General features: G+C 44.4%; 1 protein-coding gene across 1 annotated transcript in view; it reads right to left on the reverse strand.

The window, feature by feature from the left end:
* Positions 1-5380, reverse strand: part of DGKI (diacylglycerol kinase iota) — a 393695-nt gene extending 388315 nt beyond the window's left edge. The window contains 2 exon segments of the mRNA XM_053927331.2: positions 4996-5303; positions 5306-5380. Of these exon segments, the coding sequence (XP_053783306.1) occupies positions 4996-5303; positions 5306-5380 (383 nt within the window).
* Between the last annotated feature and the right edge of the window lie 13483 nt (positions 5381-18863).

Below are 18863 nucleotides of genomic sequence, written 5' to 3' on the forward strand. Positions count from 1 at the left end.
ATTACCTAATGCAAACTCACGTGAGAAAGCAAATGTCACAGCCCAGCACGTAAGCAATGGTCCTTCCAGATGCTTCCCATCTCACAGAGTGAGTGCCTAAGCCCACTTCAGGGCCACCGCAGGGCTAGATAGGGCCTGTGTATCCCAGATGCCAGCCCCGAAGGCCGCGGATGGTGCAGCCAGCCTGGGCCCTCACTAGGAGTCCTCATTTTCTCAGACTAGCAAGGAAAGTGTTCCAAAAAGTGAGCTCTAGTCTAAATTAATTTGGCCCTATGTAGCAGTGCTGCTGTGGCCACATTTCTCCCAGCAAACTCCCTTCACTTCTCCATCCCCGGATCCCACAGGACCCAATGCTGTCATAGGTCCGTGTAAAAAGCAAGCTTCTAAAAGTCCTTCAGAGCAGATTAAGTTCTCTGGACATAATGCACAGGGGATTCCAGTGCAATCTTACCTGGCTCGCATCTTGACGGAGGAAGTCTACACTTAGCCAAGTCCTAAGTAATTATGTATATGTATATTTTTTAATCCTCACCAGAGGATATGTTTATTGATTTTAGAGGAAGAGGAAGGGGGGAGGGAGAGACAGACAGACAGACAGACATCAATTTGAGAGTGAAATATGGATCAGTTGCCTACCATACATGCTCCGACTGGGGTCAAAACTACAACCCTTTGGTGTGCAGGACAATGCTCCACCCAACTGAGTAGCCCAGCCAGGGCCTACGTAATTAATTATTGAGGAAGGAAGCACTAAGTGGGAACCGAAGTTTAAATCTGATCTCAAAGTCTCAATATCAAACATAAAATAAATAAGACTGATTTACAGAGGAAGGTGCTGCATCCTTATATTCAGAGGAGAACTTCCCCTGTACACTACTGATCTCCATGCAAGGAAGGGCACTGTCTGTGCCAGCCTACTTGGCCTTCAACATCCTACCTGTCTGTCTTCTAATCACATAAACTTGCTTTGCAGAACCAAACACAAATGGAAATACATGTTCTTATCATCAACCTATAAAAAATAACATAGACCTTTGTACCCAGTTGCCTGATCTAAGAAGCCCAATACTCCTCGCTGCTACTTTTATCTCATACCAAAAACTCCCTTGAAGGAGGGTCTGGTCTCGCCATCCTGATTTATAAGTAGAAACACTGAAACACAAACATCAACATGTCATAAGCAATGGCAACTGCCCAGGCCTCCTTCAAGCAAAATCACACTGCAGCATTTACCATGTGGCTCCAGGAGGCACAGACAGGCCAGCTCTCCACTGGATCTAGGTTCACCTACACAACATTTGTGTCGTTTTTACTAAAAGGCAGATAAAACTCGAAGACAGGTCTCTTTATAGAGATGGCAGGTGTCATGTAGGTGGTTTTGTTCTCAGAAGCAAAACCAATCTATTTTCTGATGATCGTGAACTTATATTCGTTTTTATCTCTGAAATAGCAGAGGAGTTCCTCAAAATCATATAGCCCAAGGGGCACAGACCGAAGAATAAAGTACATAAGATATAACACAGAATGCCCGGTGGTATATTGCAGAAGAGTGTGTGTATCACATGGCACACGCACAGGCACAGCCAGGCACACACCTGGAGAGAGTTCCAACCAAAAATAAATGTTGAAGGAAGCATTTGGGCGTCTAAAAAGAAATTCACTTAGATTCAGATCTGGGTTTAAAGTCTACCTCCTACCCAAGCTCTAAGCCTCAGGTTCATTTTCTATAGAACAGAAAATAATCATAGCGCGGCAGAGGACTGTCATGAAGAGCAAATAAGACAGAATATACAAGAGCACTTAGCACAGTGCCTGGTACCTTGAAGACGATAACCATCCGTTCTCTCTCCTTCCCCTCCCCTGTGTGTCTCTAAAAGATTTTTTTTTAATATTACTGACTTAAATGGGAATTCTTAGAGTGGTTTTAAAAAAATCCTACACATATGGATCAGTTGCAGCACCATAATTTGCAAAGAAAAAGGAAGTAGTAATTTTAAGGGAAAAGTACCGGCTCACTTGCACTGCCTTCTGAAAACCTTCAGCTTTACAGTCTATAGAGACTATTTGCTCTAGGGGAGCAGACTCTGAAATAAAGGGAAAAAATTCTCGTGGGAAAAAAAATGGTTCCCAAAAAAAGCCAAGAAAGAAAAGATAATGAGGGGAAATCGAGGGGTACATATAAAGGGGTTTATTTTGCTTAACAAAGTAAAAGTCAAGCAAAATGAATAATCTGCCTCCAGAAACGGTTATTTAAAGGCTTTTTGTAAAGGGCTCTGGTTCCTAAAAAGACAGGAGTCACTGCATGTGCCCACCCACTCCTCATTTATTTTTAAACCCTAGATTATATGTTCCTTAGCAACAGAAGGAGCAGATGAGACCCCCCTACACACCCGCACACGCACACCCTCCCCCAAAGCCCCCTTCTTTCCTGTCAAGTGTCACTCCACAAATATCCCTGTTCTTCAAAAGATATTTTTGACCTACCTGCAAGTTTTCTGCTCTCCACCTTAAATGATCCCCTTTACACAAGCAGCCATACTTCACACTCTACCTGAACCCTTTTGCTTCGGCTCCACTCAACTCCACTCTGCGAGGTCTTCCTCACCCCCTCCAGTAACTCCCAGCAGCTGCTGTCCTCAGGCGGCCCAGAGGGAGGCGGTGGTCCTCACTGAGGAGCCAAGGCCCAGCTCCAGCCAAAGCTGCTCCTTCCTCACAGGCCATTCATTAACCCACCAGCGAAATAACATGACCCAGCTGCCCTGAGGCCTGCACGATGGGAATCAGAGAGTGGGCAGACCACTGGCCATGACTCTAAAAACAATCATAATAATGAAAATGGGGGCACTTTCCAGATTACCCAGGACAAACATGTGCCAGATGAAATCACCTACCTTTTCACTGTCTTTCCCCTGACTTTGGGACTGCCTGGTCTTGTTAAGCTGGGCAAGGTTTATGAGTTCAAAGGTCAATTGTTTAACCCTGGGGAGGGGGACAGCAATACTCAGATATTAGTGTATTTACACATTGCCAGAGGAGCCTGTTAAAAATTCCCAGTCACCGAGAGTTTGATTTTGGAAGTCTGGGGTGGCGGGCACTTTTAACCAGCCACCTGAGGTGATGCTGATGCAGGCAGATTGCTGAACTGGAGATCTGACAGCCTTGTTTAAAAGAAAATGATGTTCACAGAGTAGGACCTGTTCTCTATAGAGGATTCTATCCCTCCACAGAAAAAATGCTGTGCCTCAGTCCACGTCTATGTTCATGTGTGCACACACTTACACACGCATGTATGACCATGCATCCCGGACAGCCAAGGCCCTGCCCAGTACCCATTCCCAGGAGGGAGGCTCAGAGTGACCGCTACCAAGAGGCAAGCTGAAATGACTTCCCTTGCAAACTCTGCCTCTGTAGCCCTACCGAGTGAGGAGTCTGTTGGAAACCCGTAACACAGGAGCCCAGACCCACAAGCTGCTTCACGTAATCAACACCCCCCCTTTCCAAATGACAGTTCCTAAATAGGCTGGATGTAGTCCCTGTTCCCCTAAGGGCCAGACAGGCCATCATAACTAGGAAACAGAACTGCCTGTGCCCCAGCATCTCTCCCTAGAGCTACTCCCTCTCCACCACCTGTCTAATTTTAGAAACCAAAAATATAAAGAGAAAGATCCAGTTGGTCCTGATCTACAGGAGTAACAAAAAGAGCAAGCCTGGTGGGAAACTACCTCCATGCATAGTGAACAAAATGCACTCGGGGGACCTGGGAGTAACGTCCGCACCAGGAAAACCGTTTTCAGAGTCGTCAGAAGCTGCCACTTAGACCCAGGGGAAATGCCCTAGTGACTGGGGCATCCAGACCAGGCAATGCCCATGGGGACCCCAGTGACTCACACACACAGCCCATAAATGCAACACACACCCTCACAAACCCACACACCCGGGTCATCTGCTTTTGCTTACATAACAGCACATGGTGTGGCAGGCTGAACACTTTCTGTGGGCTTCTGGAAAGGACTGCTAACTCAAAAGGAGCAGGGTCCCTAGAATGCTTTTACCGACCCCTTTTCAAGATATACTCCCAGCCCTCAGTGCAAATCTTTGAAATTCTAGGCTTATCACCTTGACTTTCAGAATTAACAAGCAGTAAGGGTAATCTCTGAAATGTTCCCAATATCTTCACTCTGCCTGGGGCTTGGCGGAGTTGCGGGGTAGGGGGTTGGGCAGAGAACCTACTGAATCCTCCTTTCGCATTTCTGGATCCCGACACAGTCTGGGGTACTCCTTTATCACAATAAGGTGGCGACTTATCCCACACTGTCCTTGTCGCACAAATACTGCCATCCTCAGGGGCAAGCATGGCCCCATTCCCGGCCTCTCTGCTAGCATGCCAGCGGGTTCCCCAAGTCGTCTTTCTGGGCACACGTAGTAGAGAGGGAGAGAGCACGTGTACGTGTAACCCCATAACCAGTTGGGTGTCTACAGACGTGATCCACATGGACGCGTCCTTAATGGGGGATTTCTAGGCAGATCCAACTTCCAGAAGGACTTCTCTTCAGTATAGAGTTGTTCTTTCCTGCCCCTCAGGTGATGTCAAGTATCACGTTAGTGCCAGCAAAATCTGGAAGGTAGGGGGAGCGGCTGAAGATGACACCGGCTTAGGGACAACTTTGAGGACTTCTCTCAAGGAAACCAGGCATCTCTGTGTGCCCTCCCCCCCCAGACGCGCGCGCATTTTCTTGTTGTTCTGACCTCAGGGACTCAGCCTTCTCTCCTATCATGGGGAAACCAGGAACGTCGCTTCCCTCCAGCCCAGAATGATGGGATGACAAGAGAGCAGATCCCCAGAAGGGAGAGGTGGAGGGTGGGGGATGAGAGACAGAGAGCGAGCGCCAGGGCGCGCCAGGTGCCCAACTCCGCGGCAGCGCCCCTCCGCGGGAGAAGAGCGGGTCCCACGCCCCGCGGCGGCACCTGGCTCCGGCGCCAGGCTCCCGCGCCTACCTGTAAGAGACCTGCTTCCGGAAAGTTAAGTTCCTCAGCTTCTCCTCCAGCGCCTCGTCCTTCTCCTTCGGGCCGGCCGCCCCGGGCTCCTCCAGGGCAGCGGCCCCCGCGCCCCGCGGGTCCTCGCCGCCCTCGGCGCCCAGGCAGCAGCTCCCGGCGCCGCTTCCGCTGCTGCTGCTGCCGCCCGTCGCCCCCTTCTCCTCTCCCGCCGAGGAGCTGGGGTTCATGGCGACCGCTCCGGCGGCCGCGGAGGGAGGCGAGGCAGCGCCGCCGCAGAGGCCGGGCCGGCTGACGGCGCTGTCGGCGGCCGCGCTGCGGGAGAGCGAGCAGGTCCGCGCGCCGCTGGCAGGGGCGGCAAATGGCAGCCCCTTCCCGCAGCATCCATCCGCGGCTGCACCGCACCGGAGCATTGTGGGAAACTCCGTGCCTCCACTCCCCCTCCCCGACCAATCAGAGGCCACCTCCTCCGGCACCCCGCGCCCTCCCTAGGTAAACCCGCGCCCTCCAGCCCCCCTGGCCTTTCCTAAATCGGGAGCACGAGGCGGGGCTGAACTTGAACTCTGCCCTGAGGCTTCGGGCCGTAGGAGAGCGGGACAGAGGGGGTGGGAGGAGCCGCCCCGCTGGGACGCTGGGCACGAACACCGGCGTCTGCAGAGGAGAGCGCCCGAGGGAAACTCCAAAGAAAGCGCGCCGCGCCCCGGTTCCTGCACCCGGAAGCTGGGACCGGGACGGGGCGAGCGGCAGCGCCCACCCCGGTCCCTGCGCCCTCGCGCCCTAGGCCCGCGGCGCATTCTCTCCGCCGGCGCTCTCCGCCGCCGGGCAGAAGCCGCCCTAGGCGGGAAAGCTTGGGCAGATGTAGAAGGAGCGCGGTCTGTGCGAACCTCGGAGAGAATTTGTGCGCAGTGTACTTTAAGAGGGGGCAGGGGTTCAAGTTGATGATACAGATGAATCGCCAGACCCCGCTCCCAAGGTGAGGGCTGGGACCCCTTCATGACTGAATCCCCCAGCGCAGCGTCCTCCTGGTATATAGCGGGCTCTCCCTACACAGCAGTTAATCCGCTTCGGTAGGATCACAGGGCCCTCCGTGAAGCAGAAGGGCTGAGAGAATCCTGGCGGCAGAAGCGAGGGCGCCAGCGCTGGGTGCGGGTGCTGGGTGGCAGGGGTGAGAGGATGGGCTCGCCCACCTAGGGGCTTCCAACCACTTGGGACCCCTCTGCTGAAACAACCTAACTTTACAGAATCTGCGGATTTCACTGCTCACCTCACTGCTAGTTTTTGTTTCTAAGATGATCGAAAAGTCTATGGTGTTTGAACCATGTGCTCCCAAGTTTGTGAGACAGATGGGTTTCCAACTGAGGGGCTTTCACCCAAGAAATCTCTGCTGTCAACCAGCATAAGAAAGATCCGTACTTAAGCCTAAGTGTAGTAACCAAACTGTATACGTACATGTGTGTGGGGCGCGGGGGGGGGGGGGGGGTGGTAAGAGAACCAGACCAGCGAAGAATTTCAGGTCAGCGTCGTGCGACCCCAAACAAGTGGCTTAATTTCTTTCCCTTTATTTTCTTACGACTAGAATTAGAAGATTGGACAAAAGACCTCAAACCTCTCCCAAGTCCCACATTCTGTAATTATCTTCATATGTATATTAAAATCAGCCAGAGGTCGGGGCATCTCCACAGTGGAGTGAGGAAAGGTAATAAAAAGAATAAAAACAGCTAGCGGTTGTTAAGCCGTCATTTTTCTATGACGAATGTTGTACTAAACACCTTGCACACCTATCTCTACACTTTCACAGCACCCCTCAAATGTGAGTAACTTGCCCCAGTGCTCAGGCTTATGCAACTAGAAATTGGCACACCAGGAATCACACCCACGCTGCCTGGCGGTAGGTCTTTGCTCTTCACCCCCGTGCAGTGCACCCCATCTTCAGAGGGGACTGGGCGTACCAGGGGCTCCAGTAGTAATGTAAAATGAGATCCACGAATATCTAGTGTATCACTGAGACCAAGGAAACTTCATCTTACCTGAGTTACTGGACGCATCCTAGGCTCTCCATACTTTCTACAATCAATGCTCTACTCAACCCCCAAGATCCTGCTGGTATCTTGTCCTGTACTTAAAAATCTTCCAATATGTCGTATTGTCACTAACGCAAGGTTCAAGCAACTTCTCACTTGCTGTCCAAGGCCACACTAGTGGATGGTGGGCCAGCCCTGCTCACTTCCCCCTCCTACAGCGGTGGCAGTGCCGCTCTGAGCTCTCTGCTCTCTCTGCTCTCATCTTTCATGCGTGGGTCTGTTGTCTCCTCTTCCACCCTCCCCCCATCCCTAAAACTCCCCTAGCTAACTACTACCTAGCTACTGCCCCTCCATCAGCTTCCAGCTGACGTGTCCCTCCCCACTAGATTCCTCTGACGCTGTTCCTCTGGACTGTGGTGGGTGTGCCGCCAGCAGGCTCCCCCCCCCCCCGCAGTGTCACACTAAAACTTCAGCCACCACAGCTGTGGGTCACTTGTGTGTCTCTCTCCCATGGGCCTGGAGGCTGCATGTCGTCCATTGCGGCGTCCCCAGTCATTAGCATAATAACCGTGCACATTCAGTAGGCCCTCGTTCAAGACTTACTGACTTAGGAAAGAAATATAAATGGCTTCGAGCCTATAAACATATGGTCAGATCCACTCATTATGAAAGAAATTCAATTTTAAACTATAAGAAGATGCCATTTTTTAGAATGATTTTGATAATAGATGCTAATGAGGCACAACAGTGCCTCAAATTGTTGGTGGTGTTTGGGAGAGTCCCTCTGCTGGGAAATTCGGCAATATCTATCAATATTTGAAATTCACAAGCTAATTAGCCTGGCTATTCTAGGCTTCTAGGAATTTGTCCTCTGACATCCTTGTAGGTGTATACAAAAAAATTAAGATTGAAAACAACCTAAATGTTCATATGGGATTAATTACCTAAATTATTATCCATCCAAACAAAGGAATTCAATGCAGCCTATAAGAGAATAAGGTAAATTGATACATATGAATATAAAACAATCTCAAAAATGTTCACTGGAAGAGAAAACCTGAGTTCAGCACTATTAGTATCTATCATTTACAAAAAAAAAGAGGATAGCTACACATATAATATTTCAAGAAAAAATACATAAGAAAACTGTAACACTCAGAGTTGAGGAGCCCTAAAATCTTGCGTTTTTGCCTGATTAAATCAATACATACCAACAGGAGCCAGAATGTCTCCTAACCTCACAGGAAAGCCAGCTGGACCAGTCAGGTGTGTATTTGTATATTTAGAGTGTATCAGCAAAAAATAGGCTGCTAAACAAAAGCAAATAGGGTAAAAAATGGTCATTGAACATGCATTTCAAACAAAAAGAGGGGAAACCCTGCAATTGAGAAGCATGATAACTCCAGCATAAGTCAAAGAAATTCTTGTTGTGGGCGGCCTGCTGAAAAGTTACTTAAAATATCCGTTATCCTCTCAGACAATTTATTTTCTTCTTTGTTTTTCAATGGTCACTAAGCAACCTTGTAATTATTTATTCACCTTGACTCTCAGAAGTGGAATCCTTGGAAATGGCTCAAAAGTACTCCAATTACAGGAAAAGAAATTGATATTCAGGTCTAAAAATGCAGCACCTATGATTTTGAGGAACATAAACAAGAACAGGATCTTCTCTGGGTATCTTGAAACACCCTTCTCCTAGACAACATCTCAAAGCCACGCCCCGTTAGGTGGGCTTCTTACCTCACCTTTCTACTGTCAGTGACTGTTCATTCTAAAACAGGCACTACCCAAGTCTTGAATACCAGATTTGATGGCCCTAAATTCTGGGCCTGATCGAAAAAGACTTCAATTGTGAAGTTTTCAAGAAAGAAGGAAATTTTTTAGAGTCTAGATAAGATTGCCAGATCAGTAATAAATAAAACATTATGTCTAACATTTTTAAAAATGTATGTAGTGAACTGGTATTTTTACGAAATAACGCAGAATCATTTTTTAAGCAAATACCACATATAAAGTACACACAAACACGCACAGTTTTAGGATCTTAGCTATTTATAGACCAGCCTAAGGGTAAGAGAGCTTATGAAAATATTGTCACTAAAGGAAAAAATACAAAGGAAAGTTTCCAGATTGAGCTCAGGCCTGCCTCCCAACCTCCATGGTTGCTGCTTTTGCCTCTAGCTCAGAAGTTCCCAAACTTTTTCAGTTCACAGAACCCTTACTAATTGTTTTTCCTGGGGCCTCTAGGCCAAAAGAAGAGCCTAATATTTATGTTTATTAGGTAGTTAAGTGCTAACAATTTAGTAACTATTTATATCTCAGCAACTTGAGTAGCTGTTAAAAAATATTACACATAAAATGACCAAAAAAATAATGCTTGTATTTCATCCTTAAATAGCCACAGTTACTTAATAACAGGATAGTAATGGGCATGGCACAACTTCTCCAACCTTGGAATCATGTTAAAAATCGCCACCCTCATTTCCTGTTCCACGTTGATTTTTATAGGGTATTGCTTTTTATAGGAGCAACCACTGAAAACCCGGCTTTGCCAAAATGATGATGTCATTGAAAGAATGTAGCGTGATCCAGTGTTGAAACTGTCAACTGCATTGAAGTAATAGTTTGCACAGCGTAAAACAGATGTTGAGTATCACTGTGTTTCCGTCAAAAATTTAAAATATCCTGCAACGCCCCTGTGAATTTATTGCAGAGGCCCGAGCTCTTCCACACACAGTTCAGGAACTGTGATTCGACCCCACAAGTTTTTAATGGTGTTTGTTTTTGCGTGGGTTCCCTAGAAATCAGATCCTGGGGCAAAGATTACAAGTCAGGACTTTATGGAGAATTGTAATCCCAGAACTATTTGAAGGAAAAAACAGAAGTCAAAAAAAAAAAAAAAGAAAGAAAGAGGAAAAATAAATTCAAGGTGGTGAGCTAAGAGATGGTCTCACCCTGAAAAATAAATATACCTGGTCACTTGGGCACCAGAACTTCCTCCAGACACAACAAGCATCATCGTTGCACCTGGGAACATTCCATCTTCAACAGAAAAAGGAATTTCTTGGCCTCTTTCTTCCTGTCGCTCTTCTCTCACTGGTCAACATTTGTCCATTAGGGAATTAACTCAGCCTGGCTTCTAGGTTGCATTACTGGATGTTTATGGCAGCCTCTGGGGGACCCTGGTCCCTGCCCCACAGCAGGCCTCTTCCTCCCTTTCTACAGGTGATGGTGGGAACCAATAAAGACAGAGGTTGATTGGACATGAACAGCGCAGCGGAGGCTGTGCAGGAGCCCAGCCCTCCCTGGGGGAGGCTGAGAGAGCTGGCCGAGGCAGGGCACCAGGTGACAGCAAAGGCAGCTGGGACTGTCATGGAGCAAGTGAAGGAACAACAGGGTAGGGAGAGGAGAGGCCCGTCAACTAGGTCCTACACACTCTGCATGTCTTGCCCTCATTCGGCTCTGACTTCACTTCCCTCCTTTTCAGGGAGGGAGGCCTCCCAGACCCTCCCAGACCCTCCCTGACCCTCCCAGACCCTCCCAGACCCTCCCGGAAAGGCTCGTTGTTTCCATAGCTGACAAACAACTTTTGTTTTATTTTCCTCCTAGCACTTTCCCACCATCTCAACTGTACTATTTACTTTTGTCTTTCTGAGTTTATCAGAATAGGAGGTCTATCCTAGCTGTGTTCAACAAAACTGTGCCAGGCATACGGTAGGTACACAACACGTGTTTACTGAGTGAATGAATCAATATTATCCAACACTTGTTTGCCCGTAAGGAACATCAGAGGGCCAATCAGAAAGGCGCTGGGATTGTGCATTTAGCAGTTGATAAGGGAAGAAGGGATCCGGGTGAGGACTGAGCAGTAAGCCCGAGATGCCCAGGTTTGTGTCATTGCCACACCAAATAGGAAGCTACAGGGACAGCCCGGAACTAGAATGGAGACAAATCTTTTAGGTTCTCCTGATGGGGATTACAGGGATTCGTTAGCATAGGCAGCCTCTAAGGTAGAGTTAGGTAAAAAATAGAGCCATTACTCTATTCCATCCTGTCCAGGATGGAAGGGGTCCTTAGAGCGTCCAACGCAGCCTTCCATCCGTGCACGGCGCTCCCGCATCACTTCCCATGATCCTTTGTAGCCTTAAACAACTGAGGCTAAGGGGAGTCGCTACTTTCTGAGACAACCTGGTCATTTCCCACAGGCTCTGCCATAAAGTTCTTCCCATTTTTCATTATTAGTCCTTCCTCTCGCTGTTGGTGCCCCACGGAAAGTAATATGGTTTACCATGTTCCTGCACTTGAGCAGCGGGTTTGTGGGCCAAAATGAAGAAATTAACTGTTATTTAAGCTTTCTGTGTTCTGTCCTTTACCCATCCTACGCCTTTGAGATCTGAAGTCCGTCACTCACTGCATTCACATTCCCTCCTGGGCCTTATCAGACGAGACCAGGCACGTTCAGGGTGGTATGGCCGTAGACCCCTCCTGGGCTTACCAAAGCAGGTCTGATCGGCAATATGCTCTGAAAACAATAAGGCCAGGCTAAGAATGCGTAGCCTACCCCCAAAAACCTCGATCCAAGCTGACGGTCCTTTGCTTTCCAGGCAGTTGCCAAACGTGTGTATGAGATATATGCTGTTCGAGGTGCTAGAGACTCATCAGGGGAAAACGAAAGGCCCCGGGTTCTTAATGGTAAACATTCTAATGCTCCATTAGTCAACACCTTTTGTGAATAGTTGTTAAAATCTGAATTAAAACAGTGAACTGGTCTTTCATTGAATCCACATTTCTTTTTTCCAGTACAAAGTTTGGTTGAGGAACTATGTCCCGTATGCTATTTCTACTGCATTACCTCAGAGTATCAGACAAAAACAAAAACAACAACAAAAAAAACCCTCTCAGAGAAAATGAGGCTAATCTAATGTGACTTTTTAATTAAGTCATCTTAATTTCCAGGGATCACGCCCATATCTTTTATTTTTTCAACATATGATAAACATTTATTGAGCCCCTTCTGTGAAAACACTGTGCTAACGCTAAAGATCCAAAGATAGGTACAATTCGGTATAGTGCCTAGGAGAGTTTGCCATTTAATTGTAATAAATGAAAGCCATTTTCTTTCTTTGTTACTGAAAGTCACGAAAGTCATGTGGTAGACACCGTGGCCTTTTTACTCAGAAGCCATTCTTGTCCCTGTACTCCCTCATCTTCCTAGACTCCAGAGATACAAAGGACAACACGCTCGCTTTCCCAAACTTCCCATCATGAAGTGCGACTATGTGACCTGGTTCTGACCAATGAGCTCTAAGCCAAAATAGCCAGATGGGGCTTTGGGAAAGTGTTTTATTAGCCCAGAAAAGTAATATGCCCCTTTAGTCCTTTGCCCGTCTTCCTTCTTCAATTCAATGCCTAGAGGTATAATCACCCACTTGCAACCATGAAGACAAAACGCATTTACTCAGGATGAGGAGTCAGAAGTAATGGGCCTTGGTCCCCGATGACGGCCCGGAGTAGTTGCCGGCCCAGGCCAGCTGGCCTGCTACTGAGACTTTTTATTACAAGAGGAAATTATGCTCCTCTGTGTTTAAGCCAGTGTTGATTTGGATTCATTTTTGTATTTGCTTGCACTCAAATGCATTCTTAAATTGTAGTTGGCACAAGTGAATTCAGAAAATATTTAATATATTAATTGAAATATCCATAATGACCTAAATCAAATGGGGTATTCAGGCTATATCTCCCCACCAAATTGAAATTTTGTAAATAATTCCCAAAGCTAACTATGAAATTAACAATATTACTCTTTAATCAAATTCTCCCATTTCTGGAAAAGTATCTTAAGGAAAAATCCCAAGTAAGAGCATTGTAAATACAGCAACATATTTATCATAGAATCGCTTATAATAAGGAAGTGATCTAACACATCAAAAATTGGAAAATAAATAAATTTTTCAAAGTCCATTGAAGGAATAATATGCAGATGAATAGTTATTGTATAATACTGTGCAGAATAATACTTATGGATCCATGTAAATGTTATGCAAATCGCTAATGATGTGCTAAATGAAAACAATAGGATACAGAATGGCATCATCATTGCTACTATGTCAAATATGGGTATAGGAGACAGAGAAGGGAGCATGCTCGTCCTTCCCCTCAGGGACGCCTCCTCAGCTCCACTGCTTTGAAAGCCAAAGTGAGCCACACTCAAGCTGAGAAGTCTGTGATGCGCATGACCAACTCGTCCCACAAATGCATCAGCCCAATGACATGGTCAACAAGTCGGGCCACTGGTTATGCTGACGGGGAATTTCCCCCACTCCCTCCAGGTCTGTGACCAAAAGGGCAAAGATTACTTGCCCCATATCTTTGAGGAAAAGGACAAGAAGGAAGATGAGAAGATTCAGTTTTCTGAATTTTGGCCTTCTATGGGGGACATAGCCAGGGACCACCGCAATCAGAGTCACAGAGAAGGGCCTTGTTCCAGGGAAGGCAGGGGGCCCAGCCCAGCCAGAGGCCTCCAGAGACCCCAATAAATTGTCTCCACCCCCCAAAAAAAGACAGAGAAGGAATGTACAAAGAGGAAAATAATTGGTTTTGAGATGACTTTAATTTTTTCAAAATTATTTATACTGATATCATGTTATAATTATAAGGCATTAGATTATAAAAATTATTTTATTAAATGCCATGTTATTTCAAGAATACTTTTTTGTACTTCTACTATAGACAGAAGTATCATACACTTATGGTTTGGAATCACTGGTAGTATAAACAGAACCATTTAATCTAAATAAATGGCATAAAACATTTTAATTCAGTAAAGGGAGAAATTTTGATAATAGGGAAAGTTCATTAAGATTAGATTGATTCCTCCCAAGAATGAGCATGAAATGTGGAGTCAAATGAATTAAAGAAATTAACTTCATTTTTCTTGTATGTCATGGACAGTGAAAATCTTTTAATATTTAAGATTGTCTTTTGCACAAATAAAAATGGCAACAATAAAAAGTCAGCTGGAGGAATGTGGAGATTACCTGTTCCCACCTTTCATTCCACGAATGAGGAAACTGACATCCAGAGAAGCCAAGTAACTTCCCAGCATTCACACAGGCCATTAGCGGAGAACAAAGAGTGGAGTTCGGGTCTTCTTTAATGTTATTGGCCCCCCGAGTAAACATTTACTCATTACATAAGCATTTATTACGTAGGGTCTCTGTACTACTATGTACCGGCCACTATGTTAGGCATTGTATTCAAAGATAAGTTGGGACATACACTACTCTTCAGGATCAGAGCCTTAAAGGGCAAACAGGATGATAATTATAATGAATATGGACATGGTGCTTATGTTCAACTAGGTTACAAATGCCTTGGAACATGCCCTTAGAGGAAATAACAGTTGATATCTGATGAGGCCAGGGAAAAAGTGACTTTCACCATCTAGAAAAAGCACATTGCAAAACCACAGAGAAAATTAAAGAACCAGGGGTGCTGTGCGATGCCAGATATTTTGATATGGCACAGACTTGGAATGGAGGGGCAAGAGAGAAGTGGAGGTAGATGAGGCTAGGGGGCTAGTTACAGATACTTTGAGAAGCCTTTCGATTCTGTTCTGAGGATTTTGAACTTTGTGAAGCAGGCAACTAAAAAGCACAATTTATTCCTCAATAGGGAAAATAACACAATATAATTAGATAATAAGCTTTAGAAAGCTACCAAGGTGTGGAGGACAAAGCTGGATAGGAAGAGGCAGAATGACAAGTTATGAGTCTGTGCAAGAAATATGAAGGGCTTGAACTAAAGCAGTGGAAGTGGGCTAAGAAGTGGAATAAATATTTTAGAGCAATTACTGAGATAGAAACAAAAATATTTAACAAATTAACTATAGATAGTGAAATAGTAGAATCAAAGTTGAAATCAACAAGTAGCCCTAGAAATTTTAAGTGGATTCTAATAATACAAGTAACCTAATGGAATTTAACATGGTCTTATCTATATGTCATATTGGCTGCTCAAAACCTCCATATCCAACATATCAATCTCAGTTAATCAAACACAAGTTATGTGAGAGAGAGGTCAGGTCAAATACTTGTTACATTTTACCAAGACTGATCATGAATAGAAAATCTCAATACACCTATATCTAGTAACGAGATCGCATTGGTAATCAAAATAGTCCAACAAAGGAAAGCTCAGACTCAGAGGGCTTCACTGGTGGATTCCACCAAACATTTGAAGAAGAATTAATACCAATGCTCCTCAAACTCTTTCAAAAAATCGAAGATGAGAGAACACTTCCAATCTCATTCTACAAGACCAGCATAACCCTGAGCCCAAAGTCAAACAAAGACATGAGAAAACTGTAAACCAATGTTCCTGATAAACATTGATGCAAAAATCCTCAAAAAATACTAGCAAACAGAATTCAATAACACATCAAAAAAATTATACACCGTGACCAAGTGGGATCTATTCCTGGAACACAAGGATGGTTGAGCATATGAAAATCATTCAATGTAACATCACATTAAAAGAATGAAGGGGAAAAAACATGTGATTATCTCAATTAATATTAGAAAGCCATTTTACAAAATTCAACACCTTTTCATAACTGTAAAAACATTCAAGAACCCAGGGATAGAAGGAAACTACCTCAACCTGATAAAGACCATATTTTTAAAAAGCCTACAGCTGACATCATATCTAATGGTAAAAGACTGAAAGCTTTTCCTTTAAGATCAGGAACAAAATAAAAATGCCTGATTTTTGCTTCTTGTATTCCACATAGTACTAGAAGTCCTAGCCAGAGCAATTAGGCAGAAAAGGAATAAAATGTGTCCAAATTGAAAAGAAAGAAGTAAAATTATCTCTGTTTGCAGACAAGATTATTTTAGGAGTACAAAGTCCTGATGATTCCACATACAAAAAAAAAGTTAGAATTGATAAATAAACTCAGAAAAGCTCCAGGATACAAAACCAACAGGCAAAAATCAGTTGTGTTTCTATACAGTACAATGAACAATTGGAATAGAAAAGAGAGAAAACAATTCCATTTACAATAGCATTGAAAAGTATAAAATACCTAGAAATAAACTTAACCAAGAAGGCAAACGATTTGTATGCTGAAAACTACAAAATGTTGAAAGAAATTCAAAAAGATCCAATAAACAAATTCATGTGCTCATGAATTGGAAGACTTACGATTGTTAAGGGGTCAATACTACCCAAACCCATCTACAATTTTAATGCAATCCCTATCAAAACCCCAGAGGCATTTTTTTCAGAAGTAGAAAAATACTCTATCTAAAATGTATATGGATTGTAAAGGACCTTGAATAGCCACCACAATCTTGAAAAAGGAGAAGTTGGAAGTCTCACACTTACTGATTTCAAAACTCACTACAAAACCACAGTCACTGAGGCAGCGTAGCGCCGGCATAAAAGCAGACGCATAGACACATAGAACAGGAAAAACAGCTCAGAAATAAACCTTCACACACATGATTAAATGCTTTTCAACAAGGGTACTAAAATCATTCATTGGAGAAATGATCATCTCTTCAACAAATGCTACAGGAAAACTTGACTGTCCATTTGCAAAACAATGAATCTGGACCCTTATTTAGCTCACGTTGCTGTAAAAAATATCATTGCCTGGATTAAACAACAGACATTTATTTCTCAGAGTCCTGGAGGCTGAAAAGTCTAAGATCAATGTATCAGCAATTTAGTTCTTGACGAGGGCCCACTTCCCGGTTTGCAGACAGCCTCCTTCTGCCAATATTCTCACACGGTGGAGAGAGGGAGTTCTAATGTCTCTTCTTCTTCCTATAGGAGCACTAACATCACCATGGGGACTCCACCGTCATAACTTCATCTAAACCTAATTACTCCCAAAGTCCCTACCGCCTACATTGGTGGTTAGGGCCTTATAATATAGTGTATGAATTTGGGGAGGATACAAACATTCCATCTATAACACTTATCTTACACCACATGAAAATTTTAATTCAAAATGTATTGAAGACAAAAATGTAAGATGGGGAAAAGCTTCATGACATTGGATTTGGCAAAGATTTCCTAGATATGCCACAAAACATATAGGCAACAAGAGTAAAAAATAGATAAATTCAACTAAATCAAAATGTAAAACTTCTGTACATAAAAGAACATAATCAACACAGTGAATGGCAACCTACAGAATAAGAGAAAATACTTGCAGAGCATATATCTGATAAGGAGCTAATACAGAATATATAAAGAATGTCTACAACTCAACAAACAAAAACACAAATAACTTGATTTAAAAATGGGCAAAGGGCCTAAACAGGCATGTCTCCAAAAATGATACACAAATAGCCAACAAGCATATAAAACAATACTCAACTTCACTAATCATTAGAGAAATACAGATCAAAACCACAAGGAAATGTCACCTCATATGCTTTCGAATGGCCACGATCAAAACAAAAAGGAACTGAAAAATAGCAGGTGTTTAGAGAGAATGTAGAGAAATTGGACCTTGTTCCTGTTGGTGGAAAAGCGAGATGGTGTAGCCGCTATGGAAAAGGGTGTGGTGGTTCCTCAAAAAGTTAAAAATTATCATAGGACCCAGAAATTTCACTTCTGGGTCTGTTTCCAAAAGAATTACAAGCAGACTCTCGAAGAGACGCTCGAACACTCATTTTCACAGCAGCGTTATTCACGATAGCCAAGAAATGAAACCAACCTGCGAGCCCACCCATCTATGAATGGATAAACAAAAGGTGGTGTAATCATAGAAGGGACTAATAGTCAGCCTTAAAGAGGAAGGAAATTCTGACACATACCACAACGTGGAAAAAACTCAATGATATTATGCTAAGTGAAATAAGCCAGTCACAAATACCGTAAGATTCCACTTATATCAGGCAGCTAGAGCAGTCAACTTTATAGGGAGAGAAAGTGGAGTGGTGTTTGCCAGGGAATGGGGGAGGGGGAAAATGAGGGGCTGTCATTTAATGGAAACAAATTTTTCATTTTGCAAGATGAAACCTTCTAGAGATTGATATACTGAACCCTACTGAACTATATGCTTAGAAATGGTTAAGACGGTAGATTTTGTTATACCTTCTTACTGCAATTTTTTTAAAAAACTACTTGTGGAAAGCCTTTGAAACAAGAGGTAAACTGTGTTTGAGGACAACCTGAAAGCGAATTTATGCTGAGACCACAAGTTACTGAATCCGTCTCTGACTCTATGTCTCAGACCATGAGCAAGGAAAATAAATTCTCCAAAGATGGGTCCAAATGAGTTGGAGCCAGGTAGACGCAATTGCAAGGCAACGGAAGAAATAATTTCTTGATGGAGCCATCAAAGCTAAGATGCCAGTCCCTGCACCAGATTTCAGGACATTGGCGCTTTCTCTCCCCTCTTCATTAATCAAAGATAATGCAGAATTACAGGGTGAAATGACTTGCCAAAGAGTTTTCCATTTTCTGCCTCCCTGAAATGATGCTGCTCGGAGTGAGAAAAGTTCCCTGAGGACAAAGCCTCCTGCTCTCAGGGCCGGAGTTTGTTTGCAGCAACAGAGTGCTCAGAGGTCTGTGCTGTCGACAGTCCCTCCGGAGAGGCCAGCGCCATCAGCAACACTTACCCAGGCCGATCCCCCACTGTGGAGCTGCACACAAGAGCTTCTGCATTTCCCCTTCTGTTCGGGCTTTAATTGGCCTGCTGTAATCTAACCTTCCTAGGCCAACATCGCTTTGCTCTCCACAGGGCTTAAAAGCAAGCCCTGTGATGCTGATTTAAACTTCTTTTCAACTGATAGTTTATACCAGTGTTTCTCAGTCTTCACTGATACACTG

Source organism: Desmodus rotundus, chromosome 6 (genome assembly GCF_022682495.2).
Source record: "Desmodus rotundus isolate HL8 chromosome 6, HLdesRot8A.1, whole genome shotgun sequence".
Taxonomy (NCBI): domain Eukaryota; kingdom Metazoa; phylum Chordata; class Mammalia; order Chiroptera; family Phyllostomidae; genus Desmodus; species Desmodus rotundus.